This window comes from Anomaloglossus baeobatrachus, chromosome 1 (assembly GCF_048569485.1).
Source record: "Anomaloglossus baeobatrachus isolate aAnoBae1 chromosome 1, aAnoBae1.hap1, whole genome shotgun sequence".
Lineage (NCBI taxonomy): Eukaryota > Metazoa > Chordata > Amphibia > Anura > Aromobatidae > Anomaloglossus > Anomaloglossus baeobatrachus.
Window position 1 is genome coordinate 608,722,168 of NC_134353.1, and position 18,735 is coordinate 608,740,902.

Below are 18,735 nucleotides of genomic sequence, written 5' to 3' on the forward strand. Positions count from 1 at the left end.
TACACATTAGACTAATGCTGGCCGAAATTGACGATATTGACAGATCCGGTTGTACTGGGATACCAACCAACTATCGTTGGGGAAGATGTCGATCAGACATGTCCAATTGCCAGTAGACATGTCAGTCGATGGCTTTCTCATAGAGAACACAGGAGCACTCGACTCTACAAGTGCGCCTATGTACAGTAGAACTGGCAGCGATAGCTGCCAGCCAAACGAGTGACTGAAGCATCGAGATGGGAATATGGTGCAAAACAACTAATAAAAGCATGATTTTATTAACCAATTTCTTTAAAGGACATGATAATATTAAAAAACATATAGAGCGGTCAGAACCATAATTGGCAATATAGGGAAGAAAAAAAAAAAGATGACAAGAACAGCATTAATATAGGCTGCCTTAATAAAGGAGATGAGGTATAAATGGGTAATGTATAGTGATGGGCGAGCGTGCTTGCCACAGCTCATTACTCGATTGAGCCTCGAAGTTTGAAAATGCTCGAGTTATCTATAGTCTTCCATTATATTTGGTACTTGAGTCGCGTCGGAGCACTCAGATGCTCGATTGAGTGACGAGCATGCTCGCCCATCAACAAATTTCCTAAAAATAGGTATAATAAATACAACGACAGTATAAAAACCTATGAAGAAATAATTAATGAGGTTCTCCTATTCAAGCAGCAACCATCATCACCTACACATGTGTTTCGCATTTACTGCTTGGTCTAGTGACTAAGAAACGCGCATCAGGCGAGGGTGGCTGCTTGCACAGAAGGACCTCTTGTAACAACGCTTATTTACTTCTCCTTGGTGTCATTAATACTATTATACAAGTGTCTGCAGTAATATCTATAAGTCTCACCCTATCTTTATGTAATTTGTTTCTGACATGAAGAATTTTATATATAAATAATACCGGATATATCTGAGTGGCCTATATTGCCTCCTTTCTTATCTGCTTCTTCTTCTGATACTACTTATTGTGTTTCTCACCTCAATGTACGTTTTCAATATCATCATGTCCTTTGAAATTGAGGAATTAAAATAATCATTTTTTTTTTTTTTAACATCAGTATTCTTGCACCTCCTTGCCATCTTATTTCATTAAGTTTTCATGTATGAAGGTAAGTCAAGAATGATGGAAAAAAACAAATTGTAAACCCTTAGGATCTAGGCCAATATAGAATCTCGGAGCACTGTCCTATGTGTCTAGATTTTTTTTTTCACAAGATAAAGAATATGGACCATATATATTTTTTTAACCTGATTTTTTTCAATTTTCCCCTGAGATCAGTGGCTCTACATGTGTCTGCAGCCCATTTATATAATGGGTACATCGATAAGTACAAGAGGTGGAGTGATACCTGCCAAACAGTAGAGGTCTTTGATTAGCTTGGGATATGTATATATAGGCCACAAATAATACTAGATGGATACAAAGGTTATACTGGAAAACTGCGATATCGCATTACGTTTGTTTTTCTCAAGAAATTAGATTTCTTATTGAAAGTTAAGAGTGGGCACATGTGCCTGTTAAGGAGACATGGAGCTCATGTATTGGCATTTAGTATGTGCAGATATCACATCAACAGTCAATATCGTAGGATAATTGGCAACCCCCATCCATAAGGCCTCTAATGGACAACCAACAAGGGATGCCCCACTCTGCAACCAAGAGGCGCAGTAAAGAGTTGGGACACTGGGAACGGTCTATACGTTACGTGGTCATCTATTTGGTAGCTTTCAGCTAATTAATGCTAATTAATGGGTCATCCAGTCAAGACAACTCCAAGGAAAAGCAGCAAAGCAAATATGTTTTTATGTTTATGTAGTAAGCGCTATAAATGTGTGTCTGAATTTAGGATACTTTGTTCACAACATGCCTCACTCCCACCCCCCCAAAAAAGTTATATGCTATACAGATGCTTCTGTTTGACACTAGTGAGACCCGGAACACAAAGGTAAAAGATAACAGTGCTGCTATTGAGCATGAACCAGACACAACTGTGAACACATAACTGTGAACAATGAACCTTTTACAAAGTTTCCAATGGAAGGAAGTGTAACAGTGCAATCAACCAAATAAAATACACCTAGGAGTATAGTTCTGTAGCAAGAAGTACTATAAACACTGTGCAATGAACAATACTGTATGTGGCTTTTCACGTATGTCAGCCATCTGCACACATTAAAGATTGGAGAAATCATCTGAAGTAGGAGAAAAAAAACATGCAACATAAGCCGGAGAACAAATGACTCCGCTTTATATGTCCATAGCAGGACCCAACAAAAAGTCCTCTCAAGCCAGCAATGTTTTCATTGGCTTGAGCAACTCTTGTCTAATTGTATCAGTCTCTGCTTCATTGTCACAAGCAGGCTGTGTTAACATTCCTTCCGCTTTTGTGCACTCTTCAAACAAGTTCGTGAGAGCTCGGAATCTGAAAATCTTTCATCTTCTACTGCTAAGGATTCAAAGTCTGCAACAACGTCCGGGAAATCAGCATCGGCTTCATCATTGCTTTCTGCGCTGTAATCCACTTCTTCCAGGAAGCGAGGCTCATCATCGTCCAACACATATGTAGTCGGGCTAGAAATAGAAAGAATAAACATACAAATTTAAAAAATAAAAAAAATAACAGGCAGTAGAAAACAGAGTATTTTTTTAATTTCTTTTTTTAGAGCACCACTGCTTCCATTTTAAAATACAGATATAGATGACAATGAACAAACTAACAATAACAGACTGGAACAGTAGGGAGAGGACCCTGTCCTCGTGGGTTTACAAACTAATGTGGGTGTCACACGAGACGATCTATCGTGCGATGCATCGTCGGTGTCACAGTTTTCGTGCCGCACATCGGCATAGTTTGCGACGTCGTTTTGTGTGACACCTCCGAGCGACTCTAAATCTGTCAGAAATCGTGAGTCGTGTACACGTCGCTTATTTTTAAAAAATCGTTTATTTTTCATGGCGCCGGTTGTTCATCGTACCCGGGGCAGCACACATTGCTCCGTGTGACACCCCGGGAACAATGAACACAGCCTACCTGCGTCCCGCGGCACCTGCCGGCTATGCGGACGGAAGGAGGTGGGTGGGATGTTTATGTCCCGCTCATCTCCGCCCCGCCGCTTCTATTGGCCGGCGGCTGTGTGATGTCGCTGTGACGCCGAACGTCCCTCCCCCTTCAGGAAGAGGATGTTCACCGCCCACAGCGAGGTCGCTCAGCAGGTAAGTGCGTGTGACGGCGGTTTAACGACTTTGTGCGACATGGGCAGCGATTTGCCCATGACGCACAAACTATGGATGCGGGTACGATCGCTCGTGCGATCGCATGATAGATCGTACCGTGTGACGCCCGCATAAGGCTATGTTCATATGTTGCATTTTTTGCAGCATTTTTTTTCTGCAAAAAAAAACAAAACTTTTACAGTACCAGTAAAAGATATGAGATTTCAGAAATCTGTTTTTCTTCCATTTGAAATGAATCTGTTTTTTTGCATACTTGATCAATTTCAAATGGAAGATAACAGATGGCTAATTAAGGGATCTGTTTTCCATAGACTTCAATGTAAAAAACAAAAAACAAAAAACACACAGGTCGAGATGAAATCATTTTTTTTTTTTAGTCGGATAAAAAAAGTTGAGTCTCCACAACTCTTTTGTCAACAGATTGCTGCTGTATGATCACTGTACATGTGAACGTAGCCTACCCTGGAATGTGTGATAACCAAGTACTAGTTTGGTCCCATGGGTTTCGAATTAAAGGAATTCTACTGCCTTAACATAAGTATTACTTGTTAAAAAAAAAAAAAAAGTCCATGATTTTGCTTGAAGCCTCTAGGCATAAAGAGTTTGCTTTGAAAAGAAAGCAGCAGCCTCTCTACACCCAGTTTCATTGCTCTCCTGTGGGGCTAGATAAACATATTTGCGGAGAAGCTTTAAGTGCTTCTAAATATTTCATCGGATAAGTATCTCAGACAAGCTTCTTCAGCCTGCTACATCTTCATTTTATTCCTAATCAAATAATACACATTATATTGATCGAAAACATTGTGCACAGATGAGTTTCAGACATCCTAATATTTTAACAGAAAGCCACAGAAGTAGCCAGGTCTGAGGACAAGTATGTCTACCATCTACAAAGTCCAAGGCTTATTGGAACCGAGGCAATGAAGGGAACAAGAAAAGAATATAAAACTGTACACAGTTGTTTTTTAGAGATTCAAAATGTTATTCTATTTAGCAGAAAATGAAAAGCAAATACTCGTAAAAGTATATATATAAAAAAAAAAGAAGTAAAAGATACATCTTGTAGACCATATACCCTTGTAGGCAAGACCTTCTGTCTTTCCAAACCAGTGTTACTTTGTAAACTCTGTTATCTGCTGTACTTATAAGGGTGTTAAAAGTTATTCACTTTGAGTGAAATTGGAATTATTTTCTGACAACGGGAGGGGGGTGTCATGACCAACAGTGATCCTAAGAACTTGGCTCTGAAGGGCACTGGCTGAATGGAGATTAATTATACACTCTACCGCTTCATGCATTCTTAATAGAAGTGCCATAGATTACACCATAGTGGATAGGGGATAACTTTCAAACTTGAAAATATTTCTTTATTGTATTTTACTTTATTATTTGCTTTTACAAAGCTCTGTATTTCAGATCTACAAGGCCCAGAAAGGTGATATATCTGGTCCTTCATTACATAGTAAAGGGTGCTTTACACGCTGCGACATCGCTAGCGATCTCGTTAGCGATGTGACACGCCAGATCACAGATGCGATCTGCAGAGATCGCACATAGGTCGTTTTTGTGGCGCCGGTCACATGTGCGATCTCGGCAGATCGCATCTGCGATCTGGCGTGTCACAACGCTAACGAGATCGCTAGCGATGTCGCAGTGTGTAAAGCACCCTTTATCCAATGACATGAACAGCCACTGTATAATTCTTCATTTTTCCTATGGTGGTGGGGTGGCTGATTGAACACACACTGCTAGGTTTCTCCAAAGATTAATACAGGTCACTAGTGGTCCCAAGAGGGGAACATTTTGTGATGTTCGCAACAGAATCAGGAGGATCCCTACTCCCACTACTGGCCACCAGGAAAAAGAACACTCTTCACGACAGGCAACAAACAGGGCCTACAAAAGGTGCCTCACCAAGGAACACTAGGAATCAGGCCACTGACTATACAACTGACCAAAGAACACTAAACGTAAAACCCATCTTTACTATTGGCTGTATGTTACTTAATGAAGATACAAGTATATACTCCAAAATGGCGGGTTAACGACCTGCTGTGCCCAAGCAAACGTTCAAATTGATGAACTAATTAGATTATGCAGTAGTCCTAAAAATCTTATAACCGGTACAGATGGAGTGTTTCACTATGCAATTAGTTACTTCTCATGTATATGCGAGACTAGAATTACACATTCTAAGTCCTGTTGTGTATAAATATGTGACTCTTCAGATTTTGTGTTATACCATGCCTGATGAAGAGACCTGAGTAGTCTCGAAAGCTTGCAATTATTACCATCTTTTCAGTTAGCCATTAAAAGGTATCAACCACTGAGGACTTCAGTTCTTTTAAACAATTTTTTTTAGAATTACACAGCAATATGTGTCATGCCACTATTTCACAGCTTTGTCTGCTGTACGAATAAACAGAATGGCCAAATCACAAAAAAGTCAAACGCAAAACACACACGTGTGACTTGCATTGAAGTCTATGACAAGTGATCCGCGTGTGACTTGCGACAGAAAATCCAAGACATTTGGAAACATTTGCAATTCTGTGTCACAGGAGGTCACAGTATGCAATACGACACCATAGGAAAATCAGTAGATGCTGCAATGTAACACTGCGATTTGAGTGTGTTGAGACATATGTCAATGTGTAGTCCTAGCCTTATAGCTCCTATGCAATAATACATGTATCTAGTGTTATGACTGGTGTGTCCAAGGCCTACATGTGGAATACGACTCCAGGGGCCCATCCTACTGCCTCTTTATATAGAACACAGTGCAAAGATTTTGAAATATTTCAGAGTTTGTCAGAATTTTGGCAAAATGGTTTCATGAATTGATAAATATTTGTGTATAGAGATAGAGCTATCAGTCAAGCAGAGTCAGGCGGAGACTTTGGTAAAGGCCTTCCAAGCTGATTAGTCCTCATTCTCCAGTTGCATTTTTAGTAGTCCTTTTTATTACTTCCAAACCACCATGGGTCAAACCTTGTAAAGGGAACCTGTCAGCATATTCATACTGCCCCAATTACAGCATGAATCAGACACTGACTGAATGATTGCTTTTGTGTATGTTTTACACTGAAGCACTGCTTGACTGGGACTAGGTTTATCGCATGACAAGGTAGGTCCTTGGCATCTTCTCAATGCCCCAACCCTTTGACTGACAGGTTTCTCCCTATGTACACACAGAGAAAGCTCTCGGTCAACTGGAGGGGGTGGGGAAAAGATGGCGGGGATCAGCCTCAGACTAGTATTCCGAGCCAACAGGTTTCCTCTGAAATGCCACAGAGTTTCAGAGTAAGGCTTTGCTAACATCTAAATAAGACAAGTGGAATGCGATAAAAAAAAATCAGATTACACTCACACCAAAAATTGCAGTATGTTGCGCATGGCTGTGTAAAATGGCAATCAATGCAAGTCTATGGGTGCGAGAGATAAAAAAATCAGCACATGGACCATCCATTAGCCAACTGATGTTTATGGATACATTACTATTTTGCAGCATAGAACACTGTAAATGATCCTGTAAATGTTGATTAATAGCTGCTGAGAAAAAACATATTGCATAGAGATGGCATACTCCTGTCATATGGATGCTAGGTGAGAAAACAAAAAAAATTGCACTCAGATGACATATGGAATAACAAATGGATTTCACTCGTCCAACTTCTCTGGATGAAAATAGGACCAATTTTTTATACGCAGATGTGGGTGAACCCTAAATTATACCTTTGTACAGTCCGGCTCCGATTCATTCATGCTGGTTCAGACGGCACAAATCTGATGACAAATTTCATTACTGTGTTTTAGTGCACAGACCTATTTTCTGTTGCAAATATCCATTTTCTATAGTGAGGCTGTGATACTGTCAGGTGAGTTTTCCTTTGTCTGTTTTCGCACAGTAGAATAAAACTGCTGCGTCTGTGAGACTCTGTGCCACTGCCTTTCTCAGCAAAATCCGCCGCCGCAGTTTAATGCAGTAAGCGTCAGCATACAGTAAGGTCTCCATGACCAAGAAACACTGCAAGAAACTGAAAGCTAATCGAAAGAGGATCATGGTGGACATAGTCAGGTCAGGAGGTGGGGCCCATGAATAGGGGAAAAGGGTCCCTACTATTTATTACAGGACAGGACACAAGTGGCAAGATGTCGTCATAGGCTTTATAATTATCATACCATTTGTATTAAAAGAATCAGCAAGCATGTCCTCCACTGTAGGGAGAACAGGCAATTAATTAACATAAGCGGATCAGTGGAACTTGTGTTCATAAGCTGGTAGTGCATGCCACTAACAGGTAGCACTTCTGTATTCTGAATGGGCGAAAAGGAGATCACATGAGCAACATCCATAGCACCACATATTCGCCTTCCCTTGCTGCCTTAGTGCTAGGTATTTGAGTCGGATTGACACATCTGCAGAAGAAAGGAAAGGCACTCTTGTTCATCAGGTGTCTGTCAAATGCTAAAACGTAGCACTAACATAGAAAGAGAAGGAGGGAGTGCACTGCTGAGGATGCACACCCAGTGATCAAAGCATAGCGGTACTTGGGCAGGTGGAGTGTGGCGATACCACTCTTACAGAGGCATCAGACCAATTCCAATACCTAACACAGCAGGTAAAGGAGAGAATGTGGATCACATGATCTGTGCGATTCTGTGCTGTGGCAGGCAGCCGGGCCCACTAAGGCATTCACTGTCTCCCCAGTGAGCCGGTTAAAACCTGCACGTATCATTATTTTGTCATTTTTTGGGATGCATTAGACCCACAAATTATGTTTCTAAATAAAACCTACAGTATATGTCACCAATCAAGCACAAGAGAAGACAGGCAGTAAAGTTACAGAAAAATGCGGATCTCCTGTAATGTACTGTACATTCAAAAGCTCTTTTATATTATGCATTAATGCATTCTGTATGGGCTTATTTTTACTGCAAATCATAACTCTCCTCAACACATACCGCAACACTTTAAAAACCAACCACATATAAATCATCACTATTTATACTCTGCCGGTATGGGCATACGGATAACAAGAACAGCACATTTCAGAAAGTTCTTTGTAATAATTAATATGATTGATTTACAGTGGGGAAAAAAAAATTATTTAGTCAGCCACCAATTGTGCAAGTTCTTCCACTTAAAAAGATGAGAGAGGCCTGTAATTGACATCATAGGTAGACCACAACTGTGAGAGACAAAATGAGAAAACAAATCCAGAAAATCACCTTGTCAGATTTGGCAAGATTTTTTTGCAAATTGTGGTGGAAAATAAATATTTAGTCATTTAAAAACATGCAAGATTTCTGGCTCTCACGGACCTGTAACTTCTTCTTTAAGAGGCTCCTCTGTCCTCCACTCATTACCTGTAGTAATGGCACCTATTTGAACTTGTTATCAGTATAAAAGACACCTGTCCACAACCTCAGTCACACTCCGAACTCCCCTATGGTGAAGACTAAAGAACTGTCGAAGGACACCAGAAACAAAATTGTACCCCTGACCAGGCTGGGAAAACAGAATCTGCAATAGGCAAGCAGCTTGGTGTGATGAAATCAACTGTGGAAACAATAATAAGAAAATGGAAGACATATGCATTTGTTTAAAAAGTTACATATGCTTGGCTCCAGATTGTACCTCTGATGTGTTTCAGGCGCCTTTAATCGTAGAGATACCCTTGCCTCATAACCTGTTTAAAACCTCTTATGGGTTAATCATGTAAAAACTAAAAATTAGTATAAAATTATACAATGCAAAAAAAATATATATAAAATAGTGTTTCCATGGACAATAGATATTTTATATAAATACATGGTATCAATTCTATAGTTTAATATTTGGCTGTTTAGAACTCCTGTGTGATTAGTTATTTTTCCCAGTTCCCTCTCCTTCCAGGACATCTAACTCTTTCTATTTCAAAGCATCTAAGGCAATTGATGCTGGTTTTTTTGTGCTTCAAGAAAGTGTTTTGCTGCACCTGAGTATGTGCCATTACCTTTTATGTATGTGTTCGGACACATGTTTTTTTTAAACTTTCTTATAATGCAACCAATATAGCACAGATTGCAATCAGCACATTCAATACAATATACTATATGGCCGGTGGCACAATTCATAAAAATGTGATTACTGTGTTCTTTTTTTATGGAGGATATTTATTTCTTTTTGTTTACTACATGTTCCATTTGATCTTCCAACATTTGTAAAAACCTTACTGGGATAGCCATGTTTTTTTTTTTTTTACTGACCTTAGAATTCTTGTACATACTTGGGGATAAATAGTTTGCTACTAAAATACTTCGTTTAGGCTATGTGCGCACGTGTGCGTATTGCATGCAGTTACGCTGCGTTCTGCACCGCTGCGTAACTGCATGCGTCCTGCGTCCCCTGCACAGTCTATGGAGATTGTACAGGAGCCGTGCGCACGTGGCATATTAGAACGCAGCGATTCGGCTGCTGCCCGAATCGCTGCGTTCTAAGAAGTGACATGTCACTTCTTCTGTGCGGTTTGCATGCTGTCTATAGGGAGAGGCAGCATGCAGAGCGCACGTTCTCTGCCGGCACCATGCGCTTCAGAACGGAGCTTTTCAGCTGCGATCTGAACCGCACCTTTTAGGTGCGGTGCAGAGCGCACACGTGCGCACATAGCCTTAGCCACCACCCTATAAACCTTAATCAAAAATTTGGGGAAAAATCTCTTCATAATGCAAAATGGGTTTTTTTTACAAATTTTTTTATTTGATTAAATTGGAGGCTATGTTAGTATATTAACAATTTTAATCAGATTTTTGTTTAATTTTTGGATCTAGGACCAAGGTTTTTTTCAAAGCTTTTTTTATACAATTTATTAATGTCATTGTTTGTGTATCCTTACATTTGTTGCCTATTTTTTGTTTTGACACTTTCATTAGAAAATGTGTTGGATGATAGCAACTTTAAAGGGGTGGTTCACCCATTTTTTTTTATTTTCTATATGAGTGCAACTTACCGTTTTAGGTGTTTTCTTCATTGGCCTCTATTTGCAGTTCTGGCACTGAGCGGCGCGGTATCCTGCACGCTCAGTGCCGGTCACATGACCCCCTGGTGCTGTGGCCGCTAGAATCCTCTGACATCACGTCAAGTTCTGGGCTCTCAGACTGGACGTTACGTCTGAGGATGCTGGCGCCACTCACATTGATTGACTGGGCTGTGGGCGGTGACTACCGCACGTCACAGCCCAACAGAGGGGAGGATCCGGAAGATGGTACGGGACTGCAATGTGGAGCGGTGAAGAGGGCTTAGCATCCGGCAGATTGGTGAGGCACGGGGTGCCAGTGTGGAGTACAGGGGGCGTTTCTTAAGCTAAAACCCCCCCTGTCACGTAAGTATGTGATCTCACTATCCACCCGCCCGCTCTGCTCCGATATCAGGAGAGCGGGCGGTGTGATCATATACTCCCACCAGCACTACAGGAAGCAGCAAGAGACTGACAAGCTGGTGACATGCAGCACCGCATGTGTCAGAGCAGAGAATGTCACCAGCTTGCTCTGCTCTGTCACCTGTCGTGCTGCATGTGAACAAGTTACTGCACACTGTAACTTGTGCTGCATGCGACCAACTTTCTCACCTGCACAACAAGTCACAGAGTGGAGCAAGGTGGTGACATGCAGCACAGCATGTAACAGAGCACCTCTCTTCCCTCTCTCTTGCCTCTCTCGCCTCTCTCTTGCCTCTCTTTTTAACACTCTCTTTTTTCCTCTCTCTCTTTTTTCTCTTTCTGTCAGTATAGAAATCTCTATTGTGGAGGGGTGAGAGCAAGTAATAAAGATTGAGTCCCTAATGTGTCTGTGTATTTATTTCTAATAAAGTATTGTTTCTCTGTGTGGTGTCTTTTTTTTAACCCTTTATTGGAGATTCTTAATGGCCGAGTCAAACTTGGCCTGACATTAATAATTTCGGTCTTTATACCAGCTGGTAAAACAAAACTGGTATTACCCAGGGTGCCACCTGGCACCAGGGCCACTGGAAGAGTTGGATACAGCACCAGAAGATGGCGCTTCGATGAAAGCGCCATTTTTTGGGGCAGCTGTGGACTGCAATTCGCAGCGGGGTGGGGGCAAAAAGCTTGGGCCACCCCGCGCTGCGGATTCCAAACCCCAGCTGCCTAGTTGTACCTGGCTGGACACAAAATATGGGTGAAGCCCACGTCTTTTTTTTTTTTCTTTTTTTAATTATTTCATGAAATTCATGAAATAATTTAAAAAAAAAAGGGCTTCCCTATATTTTTTGTTCCCAGCCAGGTACAAATAGGCAGCTGGGGGTTGGGGGCAGCCCGTACCTGCCTGCTGTAGCTGGCTGGCAAACAAAAAATATGGCGAAGCCCATGTCATTTTTTTTTTTTTTAAGGCAAAAAAAAAAAAAAAGGTCTTCCCTGTATTTTCCATTGCCAGTGAAGGTAACACCAAGCAGTGGGGGTTAGCAGCCAGTAACTGCTTGGGTTACCCTTAGCAATAGAAAATGCAGCGGGAGCCCACACGTTTATTTTTTTTTTTACCCCTAACCCTAGGGTTAGGGTTATGTGTTTGGGGTTTTTTTAATTTTTTTTAATGATATTAAAAAAAAAAATAAAAAAAATCGACATGGGCTTCGCCCATCGAGCGCCAGAGCATTTTGCTGCTCATTCATCCCTACTCCTGACCACACAGCCAGCAGAACAAGTAATCAGATGACTCCAGTGTCGGCCGATTACTTGTTCTGTGTCCCCCTGTTTCTCTGCATCCATCGCAGTGTGTGTGGGCTGTGAGGTCAGCTGAGTTCACACCGGCACAAGAATCAGCTGATCTGAACTCAGCTGAGCTCACAGCCCGCACACGCTGCGATGGATGCAGCGGGACACAGAATAAGTAATCAGCCGTCACTGGAGTCAGCTGACCTGAACTCAGCTGAACTCCTGACCACACAGCCCGCACATGGTCACATGTTATCGGCAGCAGGTAGTGACTGCTGTTCACCTGTATCCATCACAGCGTGTGCGGGCTGAGAGATCAGGAGTCAGCTGACTCCAGTGCCGGCTGATAAATTCTGTGTCCCGCTGCAGAAGGAACCGGTAAAATAACTGTGATTGCATGCGCTGCACATTTAATCCACAGGATCCGATCATATGCGATTTTCATTTTTTTGCCTACTGGCAAAAAAACGCCGATGTGAAAGTAGCCTGCAAAATTCATGCCACACGGATGATACGGACGACACACAGAGACTAGGCAAGAGCGGAAAAAGCAATCTCATGACCCAATCGGGTTTTTTTTCCCAAATTTTTTTTTCTCATGTTGCGCCGGCTAAGACTGCTTTCATACATCAGTTTTTTGCCATCAGGCACAATCCGGTGAAAAACGGATAAAGCCGGATCCATTTTTTCCGCATTGAATTGTATTAGCGCCGGATTGTGCCTGATGCCCTTGTGTTGCATCCGTTGTGCACGGATCCAGCGAAATTTGTGTCCAGCTGCCGGAAAGGACGCAGCATGCAACATTTTTTGGCAGCAGCAAAAAAACAGACAACACTGGATCCGGCGTCATGTACAACGAAAGCCTATGGGCGCTGGATCCGTCGTAAAGCGGCATACAACGCATTACAGAGACTGATTCCGTTTTTTTCTACTGAGCATGCTCAGTAGCACAACGGATCCATCCAAAAACTGAAGGAACTGATGGAAAAAACTGATGCAACTGATCCAATTTTTCACCTGATCCATTGCATCAGTTTTTACACCGGATTGTGCCTGATGCCAAAAAACGTATGTGTGAAAGCAGCCTAATCATAATTTCTGTACACACACACATACACACACACACAATGAACTATATGGGCCGTTTTAGATCAGCGGTATTCTGCCGCACTCGCAGATCCGGTATAAGGGCAGTACAGTACTTTATAGTTCACTGGCAAGCTCCAGGAACATAGGGTCATGTGACCGGGGCTTGCCGCACTGTCTGTGACCTGTAAAGTATTGTACAGCCCTTGTGCCGGATCTGCGACTGCGGCAGAATACCGCTGATCTGAAACGGCTCTATGAGAACAAGCAGAAGATAGACGATTTCTTCCCCTGGTTGTGCAGAGCTGGGAGCTTCTGCTGTCTCTATTGTGATTGCTCTCAGTGCATCAACACTGGGAAGAGGCAGGGAGGAGCCTTTGGGTGGAGTGGATAGCTGAGTGGGTGTGTTAGATACAGCCCTAGAGCCACAAAGAATTATGGGAGTTGTAGTAACTGAACCCAGGAAGTCAGAAGAGAGATTAACCCCATCAGAGCTGGAGCCAGAAATGAGGATGTGCTGCTAGAGCACGATAAAAGGTAATATTGCTGAAATAACATAATAGATGTGTGGAGAGGCACATATTAGCAAGATTTATGAGAAAAAAAAATCCGTTTTGGTAACTGGACAACTTCTTTAAGTCCGCTGAGGGGACTAGTAAATCTCTTTTTCAAACTTTTTTTTCTTCACTTTTTATTTTACGAAAAAAATAAAACAAAAAGTTCTAATCACCACCACCTTTTGCCCCATTGAAAATAAAACAATAAAAAAATAAAGAAAACACATTTGGTATAGTGGAGTTGAAAAATACGGTATAAAATAAATGAATACAATTGGTAAACAGCATAACGAAAAAAACAAATTTAAAAAGTCAAAATTACGGGGTTTTTTGGATGCCGCAACATTGCAATAAAATACAGTAAGAGGGGATCAAAACAGGACATCTACCCAAAAATGGTATCACTAAAAATGTCAGATCAGGACAAAAAAATAAGCCATCATTTAGCCCCAGATCCCGAAAAATAAAAATGTTACAGTTTCAGAAACTGGGGGAAAAAAAAAGCTATTTTTTAAAAAATTTTTTTTTTTTTTTTTTTTACAAACTTTGGAATTTTTTTTCACCACTTAACTTAAAAGAAAACTATACATGTTTAGTATCTACGTACTCGTACTAACTTGTGGAATCATATTGCCTTGTCAATTTTACCATATAGTGTACATGGCAAATAAGAAAATAAAATTGTGGAATTGCACTTTTTTTGCAATTTCAACGAACTTTAATTTTTTCCCGGTTTCCCAGCACACTATATGGTAAAATGCATAAATTCAAAAGTTCAACTTGTCCCGCAAAAAACAAGGCCTCATACAGTATACTGATGGAAAAATATAAAAGTTTTGGCTCTTTTAAGAAGGGGAGGAAAAAGAAAAACAAAATAAAAACTGAAAATAACAAGCTCATGAAGTGGTTAAATCGTTATTATTCCGATATCTGACGCACCTCTAACATGCTGTGCCTTTACTTACATTCTGAATCTGGACCTGATAAAAGGGAATACATCTTGAAAGGGAACCAAATTTAAAGGGCTGTCACCATCGCTCACATTTATGGCATTTTCACAGGACATGGCATTAATCCATCTCCAAATGGGATCCAAGTCTTTCTCCAGAATGAAGCCCTGACATGTGCTGCTGTCAGTGGAGAGATGGTCCAAATTCTCATACAAATACATGGGAATTGTGAGCACCTCTCCCCTGCCAGCAGCACACATCAGAACCCCATTCTCAAGATAGATTCAGATCTTATTGTTAGAACCCACATCTACCATAGATTTATAGCAAACATGTTGAAATGCCTGTGTCCTACACCGGTCTCTTGACATCATCTTCCAGCTAGGGAATTGACAAAGCTGGAACAAAAAGCTAGAACTTGGTTTCTTACAGCTCGAACAAAACATGATCAACTAGCTAAAGCGGTCATGTAACAACCCTCACTGAAGTATGAGCCAGGAGACTGGCAGCGAACACAAGTATGGAAGACTGGGGGGGTCCAACAGTTATGTATGTGGTTCATTTTTTTATGTTAGCCCCATTGCCTCATTATGGTGTGTGAACATGGGAGACCCATCAGTCAAAGGAAGTGGGGGAGAGAAGCTGCTGGGGGGCCAGCATTAAAATAGTCATCTAAGACACAGTTTTACAAAGTAAGTTTTTTCTGAAACACCACAGAATCTTCAAGTAAAACATATACAGTATGTGTTTGTTTCATGGTTTGGGCAGCACAACCCAGATGACAGGTTACCGTTAAACATTTTCATACCTCAACCTTTCAAGTTAAGTCACCAGGCTAGCAAAGTTGAAGACTCATCACTGGTCCAACAATTATGTTACCTTGATGGATTTGACTTTGTTGATCACACCATTCTTAATGGAAAGGCAGAATCTTAACTGTTGGCTCTTATGACTAACAACCTTACTTTGACCTGGTCTTCTAGCTTACCTGGTACTTGTGATCACTGAGTACCCAGTAGACAGGGGAGGGCTACAGGTAAATAATACATGTAATAGGCTTTAGTTTACCACTTTTGCTTGAAAAAATGATGCCCATAAAATAAGAATGAAAGGAGAGCTCTTTTGTCTTTGCGATTACAGAATATATTTTATTGATGCTTTGGTGGAAAAAAGCAACCATAATAAATCAAAAGAAAATGCTCTTCCAATGTTGACTTAAATTGCTTCCTGATTAAAGGTTACGCCAAGAAGCTCCTCTGTTGGTTTTAATGAATCGAGATATTCCATACAACTCTTCAGTTTGTTTGCTTTTTTTATATAAGATGAAAGACCTCAGACAGACAGTAATCTTTGTAGTAGAATGAAATCAGCGGCATAACGCTGATCTCATCTAATACATCAGGTTCCCAGATTCCAACGAGAACTTTCTTATGCATAATGTATTGCTGGAGACTAACAGACCTGTTTAATAGAAGGACGTCTTGGCTAAAAAGTAGCAGGGCACACGAATTATAATTCGATTTTGCTGTGTATAACATATAACTAAGCCTCTTAAATAAATTAAAGGGATTACAGAGGATAAGTGATAAATGTATGATCGATGGGGTTTTTGACTGTTAGGATCCTAAAAACAGGGCCCACTCTCTCTCTTCGCCAACTCAAAGTCCCTAGTGCCCCACTTAATTTATTCTCCCAACCCCGCATTTTATAAGAATGACAGCATGACCCATTCTCTAGAGCAGGTCTGTGCTGCAATGCCAGTCATTACCTAAACTGATGAATCACGGTGTAACCAAGGAGTTAGAACCACACCACATGCTGGCCATAAACCATCAATGTATTTTTGGACTACCATTACTAAACAAGTGAAATACCATTTAAGTTATTAATAATAATAAAAAAAATATATTCAACCATGATATAGGCATAGTATAATATGGATCCTGGTCTTTTACATCTAAAGAATCATTTCCATTCCTAAAATGCCACATCCAAATAATCCTAAAGCAAATCAGTTAAAAGAAATGTACAAGCCAATCGAGGACTGCGAATGCTGAGCTCTCATTAAGTGTGCTACTTAAGCGTAGGGAAATGGCGCCGTCCTAAATGAAAAGCAGCGTTCTTTTTTGTAAATGGCTCTTTGTTAATGTAGTAATCTGAGAACCATTATAATAAATCGAGTTGTAATCACTTCATCAGGCATTAGTCTGTGTGTTTAACCTACAATATGGTTATACCTTTTAAACAGAACTGTGTGGCGGAGTGACAAAAGTGCAATCTGTGCATTAATTATTCTCTCTATTTGCATGCTATCCAACACTTAACTGCATAAAGCGTAATGGGGAATTGGCATAGTTACAAACAAGGCAGCTGTTTTATACTTCTGGAGTTTCAAAGGGACACCATGCACATAAATTCATTCTCTGTTAAAATTGCAGAGAGCTGCTGGGGTGATCAATTCCCGCAAGCGCCCCTCCATGCTATCATTTCGCAGTGATAGCTGGCTTCTTTTCAGAACAGCAATATTATTCACATCTGTGTCAGAGACATTGAACAGACAAGGAGACATCCTCAGAGCTTCCACTGGTTTCTCAGGGTATAATAAAACCCCACAATTTGTCACTGCCACTGGACAGCTCCATAGAAAGATTTGACTAAGAACACACAACACATGATTGTGCGATGGTGTTTGCATTCAGTCACTCAACTGTTTAGTTTCCACTGGGAGACAGAAATGAGCAAGTTCATAAGTCCGGCCATAGTTATCCATATCTGAAGAGTGAAATAAGAGAAAATATGGGAAGTTGCAGATTCACTATATTTAAGAGTATGCTTCAGGTAAGGTAAAGTATATGGGGGCCTCTAGTTTAATGTGAACCTTATTGTGTAAGCCAAACTTGGCTATTTCGGCAGCACCAGTCAACCATCAGAGGTTTATGTGGTCTGTCACGTGTTTCTTTGACAGATAGTGTGGGCAGTTACAATTTCAATCCCCAAACCTTTTGTTTTCTGGAAAGATAAGCCGCTGTCTGGGATGTTTGGCAGCACCTTTCTCATCTCTCCATGTTGAAAACACAGGAATGCACAGCTGATTGCTGATGTATATTGGGGAGTCGGAAGAGATAGCCATTAGCCAAACATGTCTGGCCCGCATAAGTCCAATGTGTTTTGTAAAATTCTTAAAAGGGGTTCTCCATAACATAACATCTTATAGAAGGGGCATCAGTGTGTGTTTGATTGGGAACCGATAACAGAAACAAGAAGCCTTGACCCTTGCTGGGGCTACAGTCCCTTCCACCGGTGTTCAGTACTATTGTCATGGCTCCAGTCCGTGGTTCAAACCAGCGATCTTTGGTTATTAGGGAGTTTGCCTCTTGGTTGGACCACAGCCTGTTTTGTGTTAGTCCAACTTCTGAAAGATCTTTTACTTCTTTCTTTTTCTATGCCTTCCTGTTTCACTTCTATTCAGGTGTGTGCACTTTCTCATTTGGTTTGTCCAATCACATTTTAGAAGAGGCTATTTATACTCATTAATCACATGCCTCACTGCTGCCTATATTTCTGCATGGATGGTTGTCTGGAGTCCCAGCTCAATTAATGTTCTCCTACTGAGGCATTGCTAATGGTATTCCCTGCAGTTTGTTTGTGTGAACCCCTTTCTAGTCACCCATTTTGTTTCATTTAGGTTTGGGAGGGTTTCCACATACTCTGTTAATCTTTTTATTTCTTATATTCAATCATTCCTATACGACTGTGATTGCACATTCCTAGCCCTGTGTCTCACCCTCTGCCTGTGTGCTCTTCATTTATGTTTATGTTGTTTTTGTGTTACACTTGGTTTATAGCTTAGGGTTTAGTTAAGGACAATTGGGGTCAGCCATCGACTCGTGGTCTTAGGGGGCCAACCTCCACTGTCAGGCAGGGACAAATCAGGGTCAGGTCTAGGGCAAGAACTAACTTGGGTCTTGGGACTTGTGGATTTTTGGTTTTACTTCTTCCCTGGTTTGTCCATCCTCATATTAGGATTCAGTCATAACCATGCATCAGTGTTTGATATTGCCACTTAGCTAGTATCTTGTTGAGGATCTATCCAGCACTTAAAGGGTAAAAATGTAAAAGACCTCTGTGAAAAAGAAGATGCTTTTTTATTTTTAGATGGATTTGTAACAAAGAATTATTGA

At 40.9% G+C, this 18,735-nt stretch overlaps 1 protein-coding gene across 2 annotated transcripts in view; it reads right to left on the bottom strand.

Moving 5' to 3' along the window:
* Positions 1-570: 570 nt before the first annotated feature.
* Positions 571-18,735, bottom strand: part of AGTPBP1 (ATP/GTP binding carboxypeptidase 1) — a 245,618-nt gene continuing 227,453 nt past the window's right edge. For both annotated transcript variants that reach the window (XM_075318445.1, XM_075318453.1), the window contains one exon: positions 571-2,587. In XM_075318445.1, coding sequence (XP_075174560.1) covers positions 2,383-2,587 — 205 coding nt within the window. In that variant the 3' untranslated portion in view covers positions 571-2,382. The remainder of the gene's footprint in view (positions 2,588-18,735) is intronic.